This window comes from Numida meleagris, chromosome 6 (assembly GCF_002078875.1).
Source record: "Numida meleagris isolate 19003 breed g44 Domestic line chromosome 6, NumMel1.0, whole genome shotgun sequence".
NCBI lineage: Eukaryota > Metazoa > Chordata > Aves > Galliformes > Numididae > Numida > Numida meleagris.
Genome location: NC_034414.1, coordinates 56,050,831 through 56,068,877, shown reverse-complemented (window position 1 = coordinate 56,068,877; position 18,047 = coordinate 56,050,831). Strand labels below are relative to the sequence as shown.

Sequence of the window (18,047 nt, the reverse complement as noted above, 5' to 3'; positions counted from 1 at the left end):
AAGGAAAAAAAAGCAGAGTTTCAGAATTCTGAAAGATTAGATCAAAACCCATGTCAGAAAAACTGGACATCAAACTAACAAAGCTTAATTAACAGTATAGCAGTATGCTTAGCACAAGCTAAGAACAGCACTTTACCATTTGCATCAATATTGATATAGTTTTACTACTTCGGACAGGCTTAAACACAGGCATGCTCACAAGCTCCTCTCTTCCAAAATGGTCACCTATGGTCCAAGCATTGCCACCTGTAAGAGCTCCAAAGGCTCAGCTCTGCTCTTGGGAAGCATTTTGGCAGCTGGCTTGTGCTGCAGAACAGTGGATTTTACCCCCATCCTGTTCCCCTAGCTCCAGCACCCCAGCTCAGTCCCACCCACTCACTGTGATTCTAGCAGTGATAAAATTACATCACTTGCTGCTAGCATGGTGAAGCATGGGGGTGGATATTGTCAGCCTCTAACTGACAGGCTAAAAAGGCATTTGTTCATTTTAAGTGGGAGATTCACCAGCAGGCTTAATGGTCTGTACACTATAGGAGCAGCTGATGTTGTATACAAACCATGCACTCCTCAGTATCACAGGAATTTCACAAGAATCTTCACAGTGAGATCCTGATGGAGGCAACTGGAACCCAGTCCTTAATAACTAGGGGGCATGAAGGCAACCATTCTTGATTGGGTGAAGTGCACCCACTGGCTTGCATGCAAACGATACAAATTCAGTACTACTACAAGCGCTACAACTCGTTCTGAAGCTCTAGCAGTGAGAGGCAGTGTGTTGCTGGAGTGGCGTGTCTTGCACACAATATGCCTCCATTCATAACCACAACATCTACGTGGCCGTGGACTGTGGGATAAATGACAACTGTGATGTCTGCATGGCCACAGGACTCTTACACCCTGTCAAACCAAAGATGCAGAACATCCCATAATCAATTTTGGGTTGCCACTTATGATTCAAGCAGCATGCAGATTTGCAATTTGTAGTTCTTTTTCTGTCCCCTTCTCCTCAGACCAGTGACAGATTCTCAAAGCACAGCAATTGAAAGAGACTTCCAAGACAAGTGAGTAGCTGAATGAAAGTTAATACTTTACTTGATAAAACTCACGACATGGATGACTGCTACACTGGCACAATCAATAGTAGTTCAGAAATGCCATCAAAAGCCCTTGCCCCCAGGGAAACATAGGTATCTTTCACACGGGGGAACTTTTTAACTTTTTTTGTAAAGTAGATGGGTTTATTTTAAAGAGATAAAGACATCCAGAAAGAAGCAAACTCCCAAGTAGTCCATGGCTTTCTGCCAGCCTAGGGCCATACTGTCTAAAGGAATTACTTCTAAGGGAGCCATGAAAAAGTAGTTGTGGATAACATACATCCAGCATACACAGTTTCATCATGAGAAAGTAAACATAAAAAGTATGGAAATATGCAAGATTACTTGGAGGATCAGAATTAAGAGCCCTTTCGCCAACTAAAAAGATGAAAGCCAAAAAACAAGTCCTAAGTCTGCAGTTTATGTACTCTTCAACTCAGACAGATGCGAACTCCTACTAATTGCAGAGGAATTGTTCACTAGCTTGGAGATACACACTACAATAATCTGGAAAAGACAGCTGGAGGCTGGCAAAACTGACCTATAACAGTTTGCCAAGTTTTATTTTAAATGACCAAGGAAGCTCTTCAAACTCTTAGAGAAATAAATTAGTTTGCTCTCTTCTCCAGTAATTAGATTGGAAAAACCAAGTATCCAGTAAATGTAAATCGGTGTTTTTAAGTAGTGCTTCCCAAGTGGATACCCCAATTTGTTATCCCTGAAGAATAAAGATTAACAAACCTACAAAAAAAGTTACAACACTCCTGACTCAAACCGCTAGAGGAATTCCTTTTGTGTATTTAGAATTTTAAGCACATAGAAATGCATTAAACGCTATTAGGGATTCAAACAGACGCAACTGTTTCTCAGAATTTGTAACGTGAATATTAATGTAGACGCATGCTCTCCTACCCTATGGTATACAGTTACACACTTTAATACTGTTAGATTTAAATCCTAATAAGGACGCTCCATCTCTTGAACTGTTCAGTGGGCGTAAGCAGGGCCCAGGCTGGTGGGAGACACAGGGATGGCGACCTCCTGCAGCTCCTGTGTGGGCTTTTTTCTTCACTTTGGGAGCCTGCCAGCAGGCCGCGGCTAGAGAGAGCCCTCCCATCCCGTTTTACAGCGGCAGAACGATAGTTACGGGTGGCAAGAACACACAGCACAGCCGACGGAGCTACTGCCTCAGCGCCCCGCAGCCGCTTCCCTCAGGCGGCAAAATGGCGGCGGCAGCTGTGAGGGGAGGGGGCGCCGGGGCGAGTCCGCATCGCGGCCGTTAGCCACCGCCTCCTTCTCCTCCTCTTCCCGCCCTGCCGGCGGGGAGGAGCGCCGAGTTGCGGCCTGTGCCGTTCACGCCCCCTCGGGGAAGCGGTGGGGCCGGGGTGCGGGGTAGCGCTCTGCCATCCTCCTCCTCCTCTCGCCGCAGGCTCGGTCTTGTCCCCCTTCTCCCTGAGCTGCTCGGAGCCCGGGCCTGAGGTAGGTGCCGCCCCGCGGAGGCTCTGAGCACGGCTGCCTCCCGCCGGCCCCGGGATGAAGAGCGGGGGGACGGCCGTCCCGAGCGCCTCAGCCCGTCCCCTCCGGAGTTGAGCACCGCGGAGAGGTGATGCGGGGCTGCGTTGTTTCTTCTCCCCGCAGGTGCGGCTGGTTCGTGCCGGGCCGGCAGCCAGACCGCTGCAGGCACCGCCGTGGTCTTCCCAGCTTTATGGCTCCGTGGTTCAGCTGGGGCCTGATGGCGCTGGGGGGAAGCTCCCCACCACCCCCACGGTGGGAAAACGGTCTGTCCTAGAGCTGCGTCTTTAACCGCAGGAATACTGGGATTTTAGCACAGGTGCACGTGGGTTTGCCCAGGCAGGGGCATCCCCTGTGCTTCCCGTGAGTGGTTCCTCTGTGGGCACCATATGGACGTCGATAGGATATTGCGGGTAGGATGCGTTGAGCGTTCCTGTGGTGGTAAAACCCTTATATCATCCACATTACAATGGTATCCACCTCGCTTCAGTCCTTGCTGGAGATAACCAACTGTTGTCCTGCAGATTGTTTGGGTAACCAGGCGAGTTGTCACCGCTGGGCCAGGCCTGTGTGTTAGGAATGTGTGTTGAAGCCAGCTCCTGTAAACACTTGCTGGTGCGTGGAGCCTTGTTGCTAGGGCTCTGTGCAGAAATAGTGAGACATGCATGAACGCCTTATGGAAGTCTGAAGGTGTTACCTGACCATTTGGAAGTAGGAGGATAGTTGACAGTATCATTTCCATGTTTCTTGAGCTTAAGTCTTGGGCTTTGTAAATAAACTCACTTCCTTTTCTGGCTCTTCTTAGGTTTTGGAGGATGGCCAAGTGGAACTATATTGTTTATGTGTGTAGATTCTGTGTCTCACACAAAGATGTCTATTGTTTACACAGAAACTGTAAGAGGGATGTTTTGTTAACATTTGGTTGGCAATATAAACCAACACAATGCAAACTAAAGCTTGACACAAAAATAGCTCTTTTTACAAGGAACTGAACATCACAGCTGCCAAAAAACTATTTTTAAAGGAAACCTTATGCACCTTTAGGTTCTACATTTGTTTGAAAGCTCATCTTCTGTCCTTCACATACGTATAAATCTGCCGTGCTTAACTTTGGGAGCAGCTTACTTTTGTGTATGCGAGTCATTTAAGTGGTATTCTTATAAATAAGATTGGCTGAATTGTAAATTTTTAAAATTACGTTAGAAAATTGTTTTTAATTGAGCGTGTCGCTGTTAGATTTTCAAATCCTTGAGCTGACTGCAATGAATTCCCCTCTCCGTTGCCAACATGTGTCTTTTCTATTATCACCGACTTCTGCCTTCTCCTTTCCTCTAGTTTGGAATTCTTACAGTTCAGAAGAAAAAATAATCCACAGCGTTGGTGGAGAGTAGTTGGAGAAAGCATGCTGGGCCCTGTGTTTCACTGGGGTGTGTGTTGGCATAGTGTTCCCTGAAAGCAAGCTTCTGGTTGAGCTAATGCATAGGAATGGCCTTTAATCGCTCTCATTTGCAGTGTTTCTGACTTAGTCCCCGAATGACAAGTAACTACCTCTGCTCAAGCCATCAGAACGTGCTTAAATGTAAGGAGTGAAGTGGGCTCAAAAGTGCCTCAAAAAGAGGATTCAGTATTCTGAAAGGAAGGCGTCACAGTGGTTGAGAAGCCCGTGGTGGCCAATGTATTTCACTGCATCAACAATGAGGTCTAGTAGGTATTCATTGGATTATACATGTCCAGCAGAAGGAAGGCAAAATTTCAACACTTGCACATCTCCCAAGGCAATCCAGCATCTCTTTTTAAGAAGCATTCTCATTAATGAATTACTTTTGCGTTGCATGCGTTGTTCTGCTTTGGGAGGCATAAGAATGCTGTTCTACCCCGTGTCTTTGAGTGTTTGTACTTCTTAGCATCTCCCAGTAACATCTGTGGGTTTTTGCTTTTGAGACCAGTGGTCTCAAAATTATTTGAGATTATTTGATTATATTTGAATATTAGAGTTACCTTCATTATTTCTACAGCGCTCAGTGAGTATTTGCATCTGGCTCTTATGTGATGATCCACTGTAAAGGTTTAGAGGGAGGTTTTTTCCTTTATTTCAGCTTTCCCCACTGACATGAGGAAGATGTGAGTTGTGCAGAATCAGTGCATGGAAAGCTACTGAGTTTATTTCCTTTATATGTTTTAGGGGGCAGAAAGTGAAGTGTTTGTTGTCTGTCTCCTGTGGTGCTTTGTACAGTGAGGTGCTGTTCTGTGGCAACATAGGGAAGATACTAAAAGTGCTGATGTGAGAAAAATAGGTTTTTACGAATTTTTTACAGTTTATTTCATAGCGCTTTGATTTTTATAGGGACTTCAAGTGTCACTGGATACTTGCGCTTATGTGATTATTCGCCCAAGTCAGTGACTCTTCTGTTTGTCCATGAAGATCTCTAACAGCGTTAATGGAAACTGGAGCTCCATAGCAAGATGGGACTGGAATTGGCCTAGGTGTAAAAGGAATCCGTTTTAGGCAGACATTCTGGTGTGGAGATGAGCGGTTTTCTCATTTCCCAAGAACAGGTTATATGATCTGTTGCCTGAAGCTTTGGATCGTTAACATGTCCTTTAATTTAAAATGGTCTTATTCACATTCTAGGTGTTTGCTTATTAGTTGTATTCTAGTAGCAAGATCTCCAGATGCTGTAGGACACGTTCTGATATTAACACATCAGAATTCCACTATAATTTGGTAAATGAAAATAGGACGAAAGAACTCCCTGTCTCAGTTTTGAGTAAGATTCAGTAATGTTTCCTTTTTCTTTCTGCTCTCTTACAGGAAAAATGATATTCATCCAGCATTCCTGAGTAATAAGAATGGGTCCAGATGTACCACTGCTCAACGATTACAAGCAAGAGTTTTTCTTGAAGCGCTTTCCACAGACTGTGCTGGGAGGTCCCCGGTTTAAACTGGGCTATTGTGCCCCCCCTTACGTATACGTGAATCAGATCATTCTTTTCTTGATGCCATGGGTTTTGGGAGGAGTAGGAACGCTTCTGTACCAATTAGGCTTTATGAAAGACTATTATACCGCAGCACTTTCAGGAGGACTGATGTTTGTCACTGCGCTTATTCTTCAGATGGCCAATCTATATGCAAAACAGAAAACAGTGACGGTAGAAAGAATGCAAATCCAGAATGCTCTAACAGATGAAGATGAGTTTGAATTTTCCAGCTGTGTAGGTTCAGAGACAGTAAAATTTATTATTCCTGGCAAGAAGTATATAATCAACACTGTATTTCACTCGCTTCTGGCAGGGGTGTTGTGCGGGCTGGGAACTTGGTATTTGCTGCCAAACAGAATAACCTTGCTATATAACAACATTGGAGGGACTGTTATGGTCTTTGTATTTGGATGGGTGACTGTATGCATAGCAGAGTATTCGTTAATTGTAAATACAGCTACCGAGACTGCTACTTTCCAAGCCCTGGATACTTATGAAATCACCGCTCTGATGAGACCTTTCTATATTTTTGTCTTTATTGCAGTGGATCTTGCACACAGGTAAACTTGATGCAGCGTTTTGCTAATTAAAGCAATAGTGTATATATATTTTTATGAGAAAGATGAAATTATTCTTCTGAGGGAAATTAATCAACTGTAGGAAGTCCAGAAGAAGGTAGAAAACTGTGTGTCAGATATTGATGCTCTACATCATGTGTAAAAGGTTGTTCTTAAATTGCTGTACTTTGCTATGTAAGTTAGGAAGACCCTGAGCAGCATGTAAGTTAGGAACAGTTCAGTTGTCTTCTCCAGTGTCAATTTTGGTATTTTTTGTACAAGAACATTCGCATCAAATCCTTTTAAAGGATATGTTCTCAAAAATATTTTCCTGATCTGGAACTGTAGATATAAACACTGCAAACTTCAGGAATATCTGATTGATTTCAAATTCTGTCCTGCAGTGTTTCCTAATTTAATCTCTCCAAAGTCACTGTGGAATGCTGTAAATTAAAGGCTAAATTTACCAGGAATTTGGCTTTTAATAAGTGGATAAGCAAACGTGAACTTGGCTGTGTGTTTGACACATGGGTTTCAAACTTAGGTTTTTACATGCTTTTGTAATATTTGAGGACTACCTCATTCTGCAGATGGGGGACTGTTTCCTATTTTGACTTTCCAGGTGAATCTCTTAGCTGAAATATTTGTAGAATCTCTTAAAGCAGAGTGCTTTTACTTTTACTTTATGCATTGTTTCTCCTTGTCAGGCGATAATGATATCAGTTAGTCAGAAGATATGTTCAGCAAAAAGCCTTCCCACACAGCACCTACATTTTCCTTTGCAAAAGTCAAATGCATTTCTTCTTTCCAGGTTTGCTGTCAACGCGCCCATTCTAGAGCAGGCAAACCAGATTTTGCACGTCGTATTTCTTTGTCTGCCGTTCTTGTGGGCAATGGGAATTCTGCCCCCGCTTGACGCACTTTTTCTGTGGGGAATGGAACAACTGTTGGAGTTTGGACTAGGAGGTTCACCTATGTCAAGTAACACAAAGTAAATGTTGTTTACATAATGATAAAGTGTAGCAGTATTGTTTATAACCTTTTTCTTTTCAAGCAAATCTTTTTTATTTTCTCCTTCACAGGTTGTTAGTAATGTTTCTCATTTCTGCTGGAACAGCAATAGCGTCGTATTTCATTCCCAGCACTCTCGGTGTGATCCTCTTCATGACTGGATTTGGGTTCATACTGAGTCTTAACCTAAGCGAGATTGGTTTTGCCTTCAAACACACCATGAGCAGCCGGTTAGCCTCCAGCAAATCTAAAGATATGCGTAGTGGTCTTAGAATACAGCTCGGGTGGAGGGAGTTTATTTTTTATTTGACTGTACTGACACTTGCTCTCACAGAAGCTAGCCTGCTGCATCAGTTTGCAGGCTTTTCATCGTTTTCCAAGGCCAGTCCCCAGGCTGTAGTGAGTTACATTCTGCTCGTATTACTTGTAACTATGTGGATTCTTAGAGAGATTCAGAGAGTGTACTTGTTTGGAACCTTCCGAAACCCCTTTTATCCCAAGGATATCAGGACTGTGACTGTGTTCATGGAGAAGCAAAGAAGGCTAATGAAAGTTGGTGTTGTCAGGAGGATTTTACTAACACTAGGTAGGAATACGCACTATCTGTTGTTTGTTAGATGATGATTATAGGAAGATTGACACAACACTAGAATTACTGTATGTGCAAGACTCTGTGAATGAACTAAGAAACCAAGTAGCTGGAATTGTTTGTTGTTGTTTTGCTGAATTGTGCATTGAGGTGATACGGGTTTAGAATATTTGAAAGTCATTTCCAGTTTTTTTTAATTTAAGGGGTAAACTTTAAAAGGTGAGATTATTAAAATTCCAGCAAGGCCTTCTAAATGATTTTAGTTAAAACATTGGTATTCACTTTTAAAAAAAAATGGCTTTTCTCGATTTTAAAAAATGTATTTGGAATCAAAAGTGATTCGAGAGTCTTCAGGTTTACTGAATTTGCTAGCAAACAGAGCAGGCCCCTTTCTGCTGGGGTCGGGGGCAAATTTGTTTACTTTGAAGGAACCAAAATTTGACCTAAATTCATTTAATTTCATAAACAAGTGCCAGGTTGGGGAAGTGGATTGACCTAGAATGATTCCCTTCTCTTCAGGGAAGCAAACAAAGTTTTAACAAGTGAAAAGCAAGCATCGATATAAATGTTTGCATTACCATTAGTGCAAACATGTTGTTTAATGTCTTGGAAGTGTAATACAAAGAGGAGCTTGCCGTAATGAAAGAAGGAATTCTCTTTTTACACTTAAGATTTCTATTCTGCAATAAGACTGCTTACCTCTGTAAACTTTAATTACGTTTTTGAAAGGAGATCAATTATTCTTTCGTTTCCATTTCAGTGTCTCCGTTTGCTATGATAGCATTCCTGTCACTAGACCGTTCACTACAAAATCACCATTCCGTGTCTGTTTCCATCGGATTCACAAGAATATTTAGGATGGTAATTTAAATTTTAATTACGTTAGCCTAAGAAATTCTCTTTAGCATGATTTAAGTATGAAGATGACTTGGAAGAAATATTCCAGGTCAAGAAAGCAGAGAAAAATTAAGCACATTTTTAAAATGTAAGGTTAACATATCTTTTTTTTAGGTATGGCAGAATACAGAAAATGCCCTGCTGGACATCGTGGTTGTGTCAATAGCACAAATGTTGGTGTTCAGTCCAGACCTATGGTGGAACAGGAGCCTTGATACGGGAATCAGACTGTTGCTGGTAATTGTCATAATGTATATTTTAGCACTTAGTTGTAATTTAAACTCTTTATTTCCATGCCATCCCCTATTAGAGATGTACGGAGTCCGGGATCTAGCAGAGACTAAAAAGCTGTGTAGTAAGACATGCACTCTAATAAAAGTCAATGATAATCACCCTTCATTTTCTTAAAATTATTCGAGATAAGGCAGTTTTAGCAGTGCTGAATGTGCTGTGATACCAATTAGAAATAAACATACGCGCGTTGTACGTGTCTTGCAGGTTGGTATCCTACGGGATCGACTGCTTCAGTTTGCCTCAAAGCTGCAGTTTGCCATAGCCATTCTTCTGACATCATGGACAGAGAAAAAACAACGCCGTAAATCTGCCGCCACCTTAATCACGCTGAATGTGGTTTTCTTCCCAGTCCTGCTGATCTTCATCGCCGTCTCTGCGCTCCTTTCTTCTCCACTGCTGCCTCTCTTCACGCTGCCGGTATTTCTGATTGGGTTTCCTAGGCCGATCCGAAGCTGGCCAGGACCGGTGGGTGCCACTGGTTGTGTTTGCTCTGACACGGTGTACTACCAGCAGATGGTTCCAAGCCTGGCTCTTGCTCTGCAGTCTGCATTAGCAGCTGGTAGCCTAGGTAGGTATGGCAGCTACACCGTGATGGAATGTAATTAATACCTGGAGAAATGTGATTTTGCTGGAGAATGGCAGAATCAGCATCTGGTTGACAGCACGTTTCAAATGCGTGGGTTAAACCCGATACTCAGATTTTTCATTTGAGGAAAAAGTGATTACTTCCCATCCTTCTCATACCGCTCTACTTCTTAGGTTCTCTTAAGGAAATACTTCTCTTTGTTGCCTTTAAAATAAGGAAATAAGTTGAAACAAAGTGGCAGTGAAGCAGTATCAGTCTTGATTTTTCTACACTGAACAAAAAAGATGGCATGAATTCATCCCACCTATATAGAGACAGTGAACTGAGGAGTTCTCTTGACAGTGGGGAGAAGGAGGTGTCAACCCACTCTTTGTGTTTGTGTATGTGCATGCCTTCCTCTTCATCAATCCCATTATTTGAGGACTAGAAGGTGGTTTTACTAATTTGGTTATGTTAATTAGATAGGATGAATATGGATGGAATGTCTGTAAGATATATGGTGTAACTTCACTAGTAGTAACAGTTGAGACCAGATGAGACTTAATGTCATATCTTGTGCGGGCAGTCAGGGTAAGGTTGTACCAACACTTCTCATCTTAAAGCTATGAAGGACATACTGATAGGTATTTCACAGGTTTATGTAAACAAAAGGGAAGAAATGCTGCTGCTTTTTCCCAGCTGGAGACAGAATAACTGTTAAAATTGCAAGCTCATTTTCTAGACAAGCAGTCTTTGCGTAGCATAAATAATCACAAGCTCGTTGCCCTTTGACGAAAGACAAACATTTACATAAGCCTCTTAGAAAATGGCTGATATTTAAAGAGAGTGGAAGTTAATCACTCTATCGTGAGGATTAAATACAACTGCTTTACTAGGAAATATTTGCTGCAGTTTTCGTATAGTTAGAGATGTTAAAAAAAAAAAAAAAAGAGGGGAAGCTTCTTTCCTGTAAAGAAGAGAGACATTTCATTGTCAAGTCTATCAGCCTCTGTGTGTGTGTATTATATTTTCTCTATGGCCATTCTGACTTTGATGGCATGTATGCCTCAGGTTAAATAATTTAAAACACTAATCTTGATGGAAAAAGTGTCTTCTCTTTAATGGGAAGATCTGTGAATGAACGTCTTCAAGCAAGAAGAAATGTTGTGTTCTCAGATGAGTTAAAATATGAAGACATACCACCTTGTGTGTCTCTATTTTAATTTAAAGCCGTACTTTTTTCTATGTAAAGAAGTTTTAGTAGCTTTTAACAGCTAGTAAGAAAAATATTAAAGTCTTTGCAAAATGTTAGCAAGAAAACGCACTTCATTAGCTCATTGGGATAGAAAAGGTTACTTAAATTTTAACTGCAGCTTAATGGTTGGATTCACTGATTCCATCTTAACAACATTCTAAAACTGAAATTCTCTGTGGAAGTGAGTGACCACTTGGATGTGAGTGAGAGCAGAAGCAAGTCATAAACTGCAGCCAGGGTACCTCACCAGACTTACAGACAGCACCAGTGCACAGGAGGAGCTGGTAGTGCTTGTAACTTAGATTTGTTATAACCACCAGGTGACAGGAAGTTTGGCGTTGCCTCTTCTACTGAAATAGACATATTGCTTCTCTCTACTAACCTGCCTTTGGGCATAAGCTGCGTAATTTTCACAGTGATTGCCACATTATGAGATTTTAGAGTATTATTGAATTTGATCTGTGATCTGATGTTGTTCAGAACTTAATTTTCAAACTTTAGTCAGTTTTTCATGACTACTTTTGGTGATGTTGAACTTACGACATCTGATTTTTAATTTTTTTTCTTGCTCTTCTTAAACCTCGTGCAGTTGGTGATTGCCCAGCCCTCCGCTTTCTCCAGATCTCTCTGCAAACCCTCTCTACCCTCAAGGAAATCAATGGCCACTCCCAACCTCAGCAGAATGATTTAAACTCTGTGTTTTGTATCCTTGATAATATTTTTTAATCACTGTAATACAGACAAATTAACTCAGGACCTGGTAGTAACTCAACTTCCGTTGACTTAGAATTTTCTTGTTCGCTTAACAAATAAACTTTGGCCCTGCTCACTGTGATCTGCATTGAGATACCTGTATGCTAGAGGGTGATTCACTGTATTCAACAGTCTCAAGAATTTTAGATCTCCATGTGACATTGGTGGAAACAGTGTGCTTGGAAATGCAGCCAGAGGTGATCTTCAGTCACAGAAGACCACAGAGGGAATTGAGGGTGGGGTTGCTTAACCCTGGTCCAGTGTGAATACTGTAATGCTGCCGTTCTGTAAGGCTTTCCCAATTTTCCACAGCTTTTCCAAAGATAGTAGCACAACGTCAAGATCGAGCTTTGCAGCTACTTCATTTAAGGTTCTGTGGTACTAATTGGCCAGTTTTGATTCACTTTTATGTTGATGTTTTGTGTAGGCAATTGAGTTCCTTAGCTGGCATGTAGAAAAGGCTTTCACTGATACAATGCTACGGTAATACCACAGCTGGTTTGGGTTTTTTCTTTTTTTTTCTTTTCTTGTCTAGGTCTCTCTCTACCTGGATCGCATTACTTGTGCCGTTTTCAGGATAGACTGATGTGGATCTTGGTGCTGGAAAAAGGCTTCACTTACTGTGGCGTTAATATTAAGGTAAAGGCATGCTGAGGATTTACTTTTGAATGTTTTAGAATCATGCAAAGATTTTGCCGTATAACTGTAGAACAACCTAACTGATTTACCTGATGTTACAGTCAATTTTTTTAAGATGAACATTACATCTGTATTAACTAGTCTTGCAGCTGACATGCCTAGCATGTTGCGAGCAAACAGAGGGTATGGACTGGTGAAGACTAAAACCAAGTTGTTTTCGTTTCTGCTGTAGGGACTGGAGCTGCAGGAAACATCCTGCCATGCTGCTGAAGCTCACAGAGTGGATGAGATTTTCGAAATGGCCTTTGAACATCAGGAGCACACGAAGATTCTCTCTCTTAATCACCATTTTGGACACATTTTGACTCCTTGTACTGTTCTACCTGTGAGACTGTATTCTGATGCCAGAAATGTGTTATCTGGAATAATTGACTCCCATGAGAATTTAAAGCATCTAAAAGATGATTTCATTAAAGTGCTTGTATGGATGCTTGTCCAGTATTGCTATAAAAAGTCAAAAGCATGGGAAACCCTGGGCAGTGCAGACAGGAACAAGAAAGGGCCATTTGCAGGAAAGCAGCACAGCAGTGCAGTAGAAGCACCCGGGCCTCGGAGGGATGAAGAAAGCTTCAGCGTTGATACAGTTGAGGACTGGACTGATGATAGTGACATTTTTGATCTCGAACCCAGGGGCAGAATGAGAGACAGAAAAGAACCTCGAGGTTTGGGAATGACACCAAAAGCGCGTCTGTCTATTCCAGGATCTGTAGAAACACAGAGCCAAGGTGTCCCGCAGGAAATGTTGCCGGAAGATAAATTACACAGGGCTGTTGTGCTTGGGCTTCCTGCTGTAGACAAAGGAAAACAGCAGGAAGTTGTACCTCAGGTTGAGTTTAGTTGCTCTTACTCAGAGCTATTGAGCATCCCTGAAGAATGGAGAACGGCTCCGGTGCCTCCTTCCAAAGTGCATGAAATGAGGCAGAAGTTTCCAGAAGAATGGTACCATTTCATTTTGAGTCAGCTGGACTTTTTTCACCTGAAGGACAAGCCTTCCAATTTACTTGATGACCTTATGAAAGATAAAGCTTTGAAAGACTTATACGTCCACGGTGTATTGTCGTGTTGTTTTGGTCTGTTTGGCCTGGATAACACCGTGCCTGCCCCGAGCCACGTGTTCAGAGCGTACACTGGTGGTATTCCTTGGTCTGTAGGTTTGGACTGGCTGACTGGCAAACCAGAGCTATTCCAACTTGCATTAAAAGCATTCAGGTAAACGCAAGATATTCCCTCAGATTTTAAAAATGACATAAGGGATACTGAAGTTTGAATGTTTGCGAAGAGTAGTTCATTTTAAAACCATCTCATTTAAAGGTATTCGTAGCTTCTTTCTATGTAAATACTGCCCATGACCTAGGGCCACAAAGCCTGTGGTATGGAGTTTCCTTCTTTATTCATGCCCTGCTTGTAGCTGCTTCCAGCGCTTGAAATTCAACCCATTTTCATTGCCCACATCACCTAGGAGAATTGTGATGGAGTTAAATGTTTGGCACTTTCTATTAGCAGGCAGGGCTAACAGTGTTTGAGGTGAATGGAAGATGTTTCAGCTAATGTGCTTTACGTCTGGGTGAGCTAAAAGCGTGTGCCCACTAACTGCTAGTTACTCAGCTATCAAGAAGTAACTGACAAAGTTAGTACTGCTTGAGAGGCTTCCTCCCTCCCCTCTTTTGCAGCAGTACTTACTGGATGTCTTTCTGTACCTTTCAGATACACTTTTAAACTCATGGTTGACAAAGCAAGCCTGGGTCCAGTTGAGAACTTCAAAGAGCTCGTTAACTATCTGGAAGAATATGAGAACGACTGGTACATTGGGCTGGTGTCAGATCTGGAGTGGCAGCAAGCAGTTCTCCAAGAAAAGCCATACCTTTTTTCTTTGGGGCACGATCGAAATATGGTAAGAATTACTAGCGAGCGATGTCAAAGCTTGGTTTTCTTTTCCACTGTTTTGTGGTTTGTCTGGTGCTTTGTTTTGTTTGTACGTGTTTCGCGTGTGCTTTTTGGTTTTTCTTTGTTTTGTTCCAAAACATGAAGGCTGTGCAACCAAATTGTACTAGACAGGAGCTGACATCACCGTTGTTGACAATAACAAGGCATTGTTCTTCAGATATGCTGTAATATTCACTGGTTATGTTCCAAAATGGAAGAAGTGAATCAAGGAGACTAGTTGATGCGCTTTGCCATTGTAGACAGCGAGCGCTCACGGCATGAGAAGTCCCAGTGCTTTAGAGCCTCATTCAGTGCTTGTAACTGTAGTGCTTGTGTGACTCTTCGGAGAAAGTAATGAACGTTTTGATGTTTGTTTTTGAAGGGAATTTACACTGGGCGAGTCCTCACTCTCCAGGAATTGCTAGTACAAGTGGGAAAGCTTAATGATGAAGCTGTCCGAGGTCAGTGGGCAAATCTGTCCTGGGAGCTGCTGTATGCTACAAATGATGATGAAGAACGCTACAGCATCCAGGCACACCCAGTTCTTCTGAGAAACCTCACTGTGCAAGCAGCAGACCCACCCCTTGGCTACCCTGTTTATTCTTCTGAGCTTCTGCATCTGCCTTTGTTCTAGACTGTCTGTAGCACTTCCTTGTTATTATGATTATTATTTGGTAATTCCTATTTGCCTGTTGGGAAACACGCTCGTGCTACATTTATACACTAGAAGTAAGACTGAGAATCACGCTGGGTGGCAGTGCCAAACCAGCGGACGTAATTTGCACAGAAGTGGTGCTAGCCAGAACCTTCAGCAGGCAGGAAGTTTTGTTTTCTTGCTGCTGGAACATTTGAGACACCATTGCCTGTGAGGCTGACAAGCCAGGAGATGCTGAAATTCTCTTCTCCAGGTTAGAGAAGAGCAGCACGATTCTGATCATTAACTGTGTTTGGTGCGTTCTGATTTTTTTCTTTGTAATAGTTGGACAGGTGACTTGCACTGCCAGGTTACAGCTCACTGTAGAACCGTCAACCACAGAGTTGATGACCAAAGTGTATATATGACTATTTATATGATTTATTTTTTATTCTGGCCATTTTATATTGGACTGAGTTCAGTTTTAGTATTTGTTATAATATATGCCTTCGGGTGATCTTCCTTAGTTGTAGTAAGTTACCAGCTGTGCTTTCGTGAAGTTATAAGGGAGGATTTTTACCAAAGTACATGTTGTGGGGGGCAAAGACATTCCTATAAAACAGTTGCATTGACACTTTAATAACCCGTATGGCCCACTGATGAAAGTGGGCATGTGTGATTAGGGATCAGATGGAATTTGAGTCCAAATGGATGAATTTGATTTCGTTCTTCCAGTACCCAGCTGTATATATTTAAACTGTTGTGTGTAACCTATGTCCCCATCACTAAGCAGTCTTCCACAGATGCAGTGAGTGCTTGATGACTGAGGGTGGAATCCTCTGTCTTTGACAGAATTCTTGTTGTTTTTTTTCACCTTAGCAGAGCTTAAAACGATTGGCAATTGTTTGGTACTATTACAGGTCTCCTTTAAAACAGGCCTGGGTCATCTCTCCAGTGATTAGTTTATCCTGGTCATTACCACCAGTCATTAGCACATGTATTTTCTCTGTAGAGCTATAGCTACAGTGTAGTTATTGCTGGCGTAGGTTGAGCAGGATGTAAGCATTTGTCTTTCTTTAAGCTGTAAAATCAATTTAAAGCACATCTGCTCTGTAACTGGTATGGTGTTGGTTTAGAGAACCCTGTACTGCATAACTCGGAGCATGTGTATTACTTCTACTTCTCACCTTTAAGACGTTTTCCTGCTGGATCAAGTTTGTCACTGGACCATGCACTATGTACGTGGTTATTAACTGTTTGTTTCTACCAGTGAAGTATGCAAACCCTGTAATGGAATTCAGAAGAGGTACCGGAACAGCCATCAAACCCCAGAGTACAACCCTCTCACAGTACAGGATGAAATTCACACAGTATTAATGGAATAAGCTTTTAGAAAGTGATTGTTTGGTGTGCAGGAGCGTGAACAGCAAAGCGCTGATAACTACAGAAATCCTCGCTTGCTCTCTATCTGGAAACACGGAGTCGTGGACACAGATCTGGTGGGGGCTTTTACAGAGCACCTACTTCAGCTCCCTGTCAAGAGGGACTACTCCTGGCAAATGTTTAAACCGTCTTAAAACATTTAATACCAGTTGGAAAGGTTGGGGTTGTTGTTTTCTTTTTCCTCTATCTGATTTAAACCTCCCTGCCTCATTGTATGCCTCCTACTGACTTACCTTCACAGAAAATTTCATTCTTTTGTTTTCTACTTTGTCTTCTGTAAAACGAATAAACTAGCTGAGAAAAGACTGAAGAGAGCTGCGACCATTTTCTCTCGCTCTCCCTGGTTCTCTCCAGCTGGTACCCGGCCGCCTTGAAGAGCATTGCTGGTAACTGGCCCTGGTGTTCCAGCAGAGATCTCGATTGCTACCAGATGGAGGAATAGAATTAGTTATGTGCAGAATTCCTGTTTACGGACAGACTGTAGCGCGTTGTAACATCCTGTCCCCTGCTACTGCAGGCAGCATGTCCTGCAGCCCCTCGTTCATTAATACATTGAGCCAATTGACACATTCCAGTATGCTGTGTGGCAGCGTGACCCTGGTGCTTGTGACGATTTTCTGTAACTCTCTTCAGAATCTGTGTTTTGGCAGAACCACTACTTAAAGTCTCCTGGTCTGTATCGCAAACTGAGTGCCTCTGTTACGTGTGTTGTTTTCTGTGTATTACTTGAACTGTCCCATTTGTTTTGGAGCATTTCTTTGATTTATGAGGAATTTGCAGAACCTTCACGCCAGGTTTGTCTGCTGCTCTCGTAAGCACATACGCTACTGCTCATCTGTCTGCGGGAATGATTTGGGATGCAGTATCTGGTGGCCATGTGACCCCTGAGAACTGCTCTACCTTTTGAACCAGGTATGCACCAGCACTGCTGTAAATTCTTATTAATGCCTACTCTCTTTACAGATGGCAATATTCATCATGTAAAGGTAAGCATAAGACACTTCTATTGTGGCCTTGAAAAAGACCACTGAACAAGATCAACTTTAATCTTCTAACAAAAGTTCACTGCTTATTAGAGGATTTTTCCCCTTCTGATCTAAGCAGGATTTTTTTAGCCCTCATACAAAAACATCAAGTCCCTGAGACAGCCTGTCTCATTTCTGTTACCATGAGGCAACAGGAATCAGCTTAATGGAGTGAAATGAACCTTCTGTTCTTCCAGAGCTGCATGAGATGAGACACTTGTCATTTGATCAGTCATTTTTGTACTAGACAGTAGGTTCCTTCTGTATTAAACGCCATGTGAAGAATGTCACTTCTGACTTATGCTCTGCTACACTTGGAAACTTTCAGTAATTTATAAATGGGTTACTCTTTTATTATTGCTCAGTTATATATAAGATGGATTTTTATTGTTTTTTACCTGGATACTGTGTGGCTTCAGGTATGCCCAAACATTATTGAAGACTTCTTCAGCAGCAAAAAGGTCACCAAGCTTGTAAATGCAGGCAAGTTACCACTGCAGAGGTATTTCTAGTTAACAGTTGAACTGGATGTTAATTAGAGGGCAGAAGTTTTTAAGAAGCCCTTAGTTCTCCACCATTGTTGTTGTTCAGCACCAGGAACAACACTGATGTTGGGATTTGCTTCTGCTCTGTGTGAAAGTGCCTGGTCTTGGCAGTGCTGGAAGCTTTGTCTCATGCTTGAGTCACCTACAATGCAATGCCTGCCCTAATTCAGCTCTGACACTAGTGCTGTTGTCTTGGCTGTAAGCAACCTGGTGTAACAAGTTCCTCGTTAATGCCACGCCCCTACTTGTAGCTACACGCTGTTCTGCTACAG

General features: G+C 42.2%; 1 protein-coding gene across 2 annotated transcripts; it reads left to right on the top strand.

The window, feature by feature from the left end:
- On the top strand, window positions 982–16,511 carry PCNX4 (pecanex homolog 4). Of its 2 annotated transcripts, XM_021401017.1 has the most exons (11): window positions 986–2,573; window positions 5,419–6,145; window positions 6,954–7,133; window positions 7,225–7,739; window positions 8,503–8,603; window positions 8,754–8,876; window positions 9,138–9,501; window positions 12,042–12,145; window positions 12,378–13,414; window positions 13,910–14,096; window positions 14,511–16,511. In XM_021401017.1, exons 2-11 carry the CDS (start codon window positions 5,457–5,459, stop codon window positions 14,760–14,762), a joined length of 3,552 nt encoding a protein of 1,183 aa, XP_021256692.1. In that variant the 5' UTR covers window positions 986–2,573; window positions 5,419–5,456; the 3' UTR covers window positions 14,763–16,511. The 2 variants fall into 2 exon arrangements, with proteins under 2 accessions (XP_021256693.1, XP_021256692.1); XM_021401018.1 differs by lacking the exon at window positions 6,954–7,133 and having other exon boundaries at window positions 982–2,573.

What these genes read in the sequence shown, in the direction of transcription:
- PCNX4 (XM_021401017.1), top strand. Translation starts at nt 5,457, where the DNA reads ATGGGTCCAGATGTACCACTGCTCAACGATTACAAGCAAGAGTTTTTC. An exon ending in GCAGTGGATCTTGCACACAG is followed by an intron (nt 6,146 to 6,953) that starts GTAAACTTGATG and finishes TCTTCTTTCCAG; the next exon opens with GTTTGCTGTCAACGCGCCCA. An exon ending in CGGGAATCAGACTGTTGCTG is followed by an intron (nt 8,877 to 9,137) that starts GTAATTGTCATA and finishes CGTGTCTTGCAG; the next exon opens with GTTGGTATCCTACGGGATCG.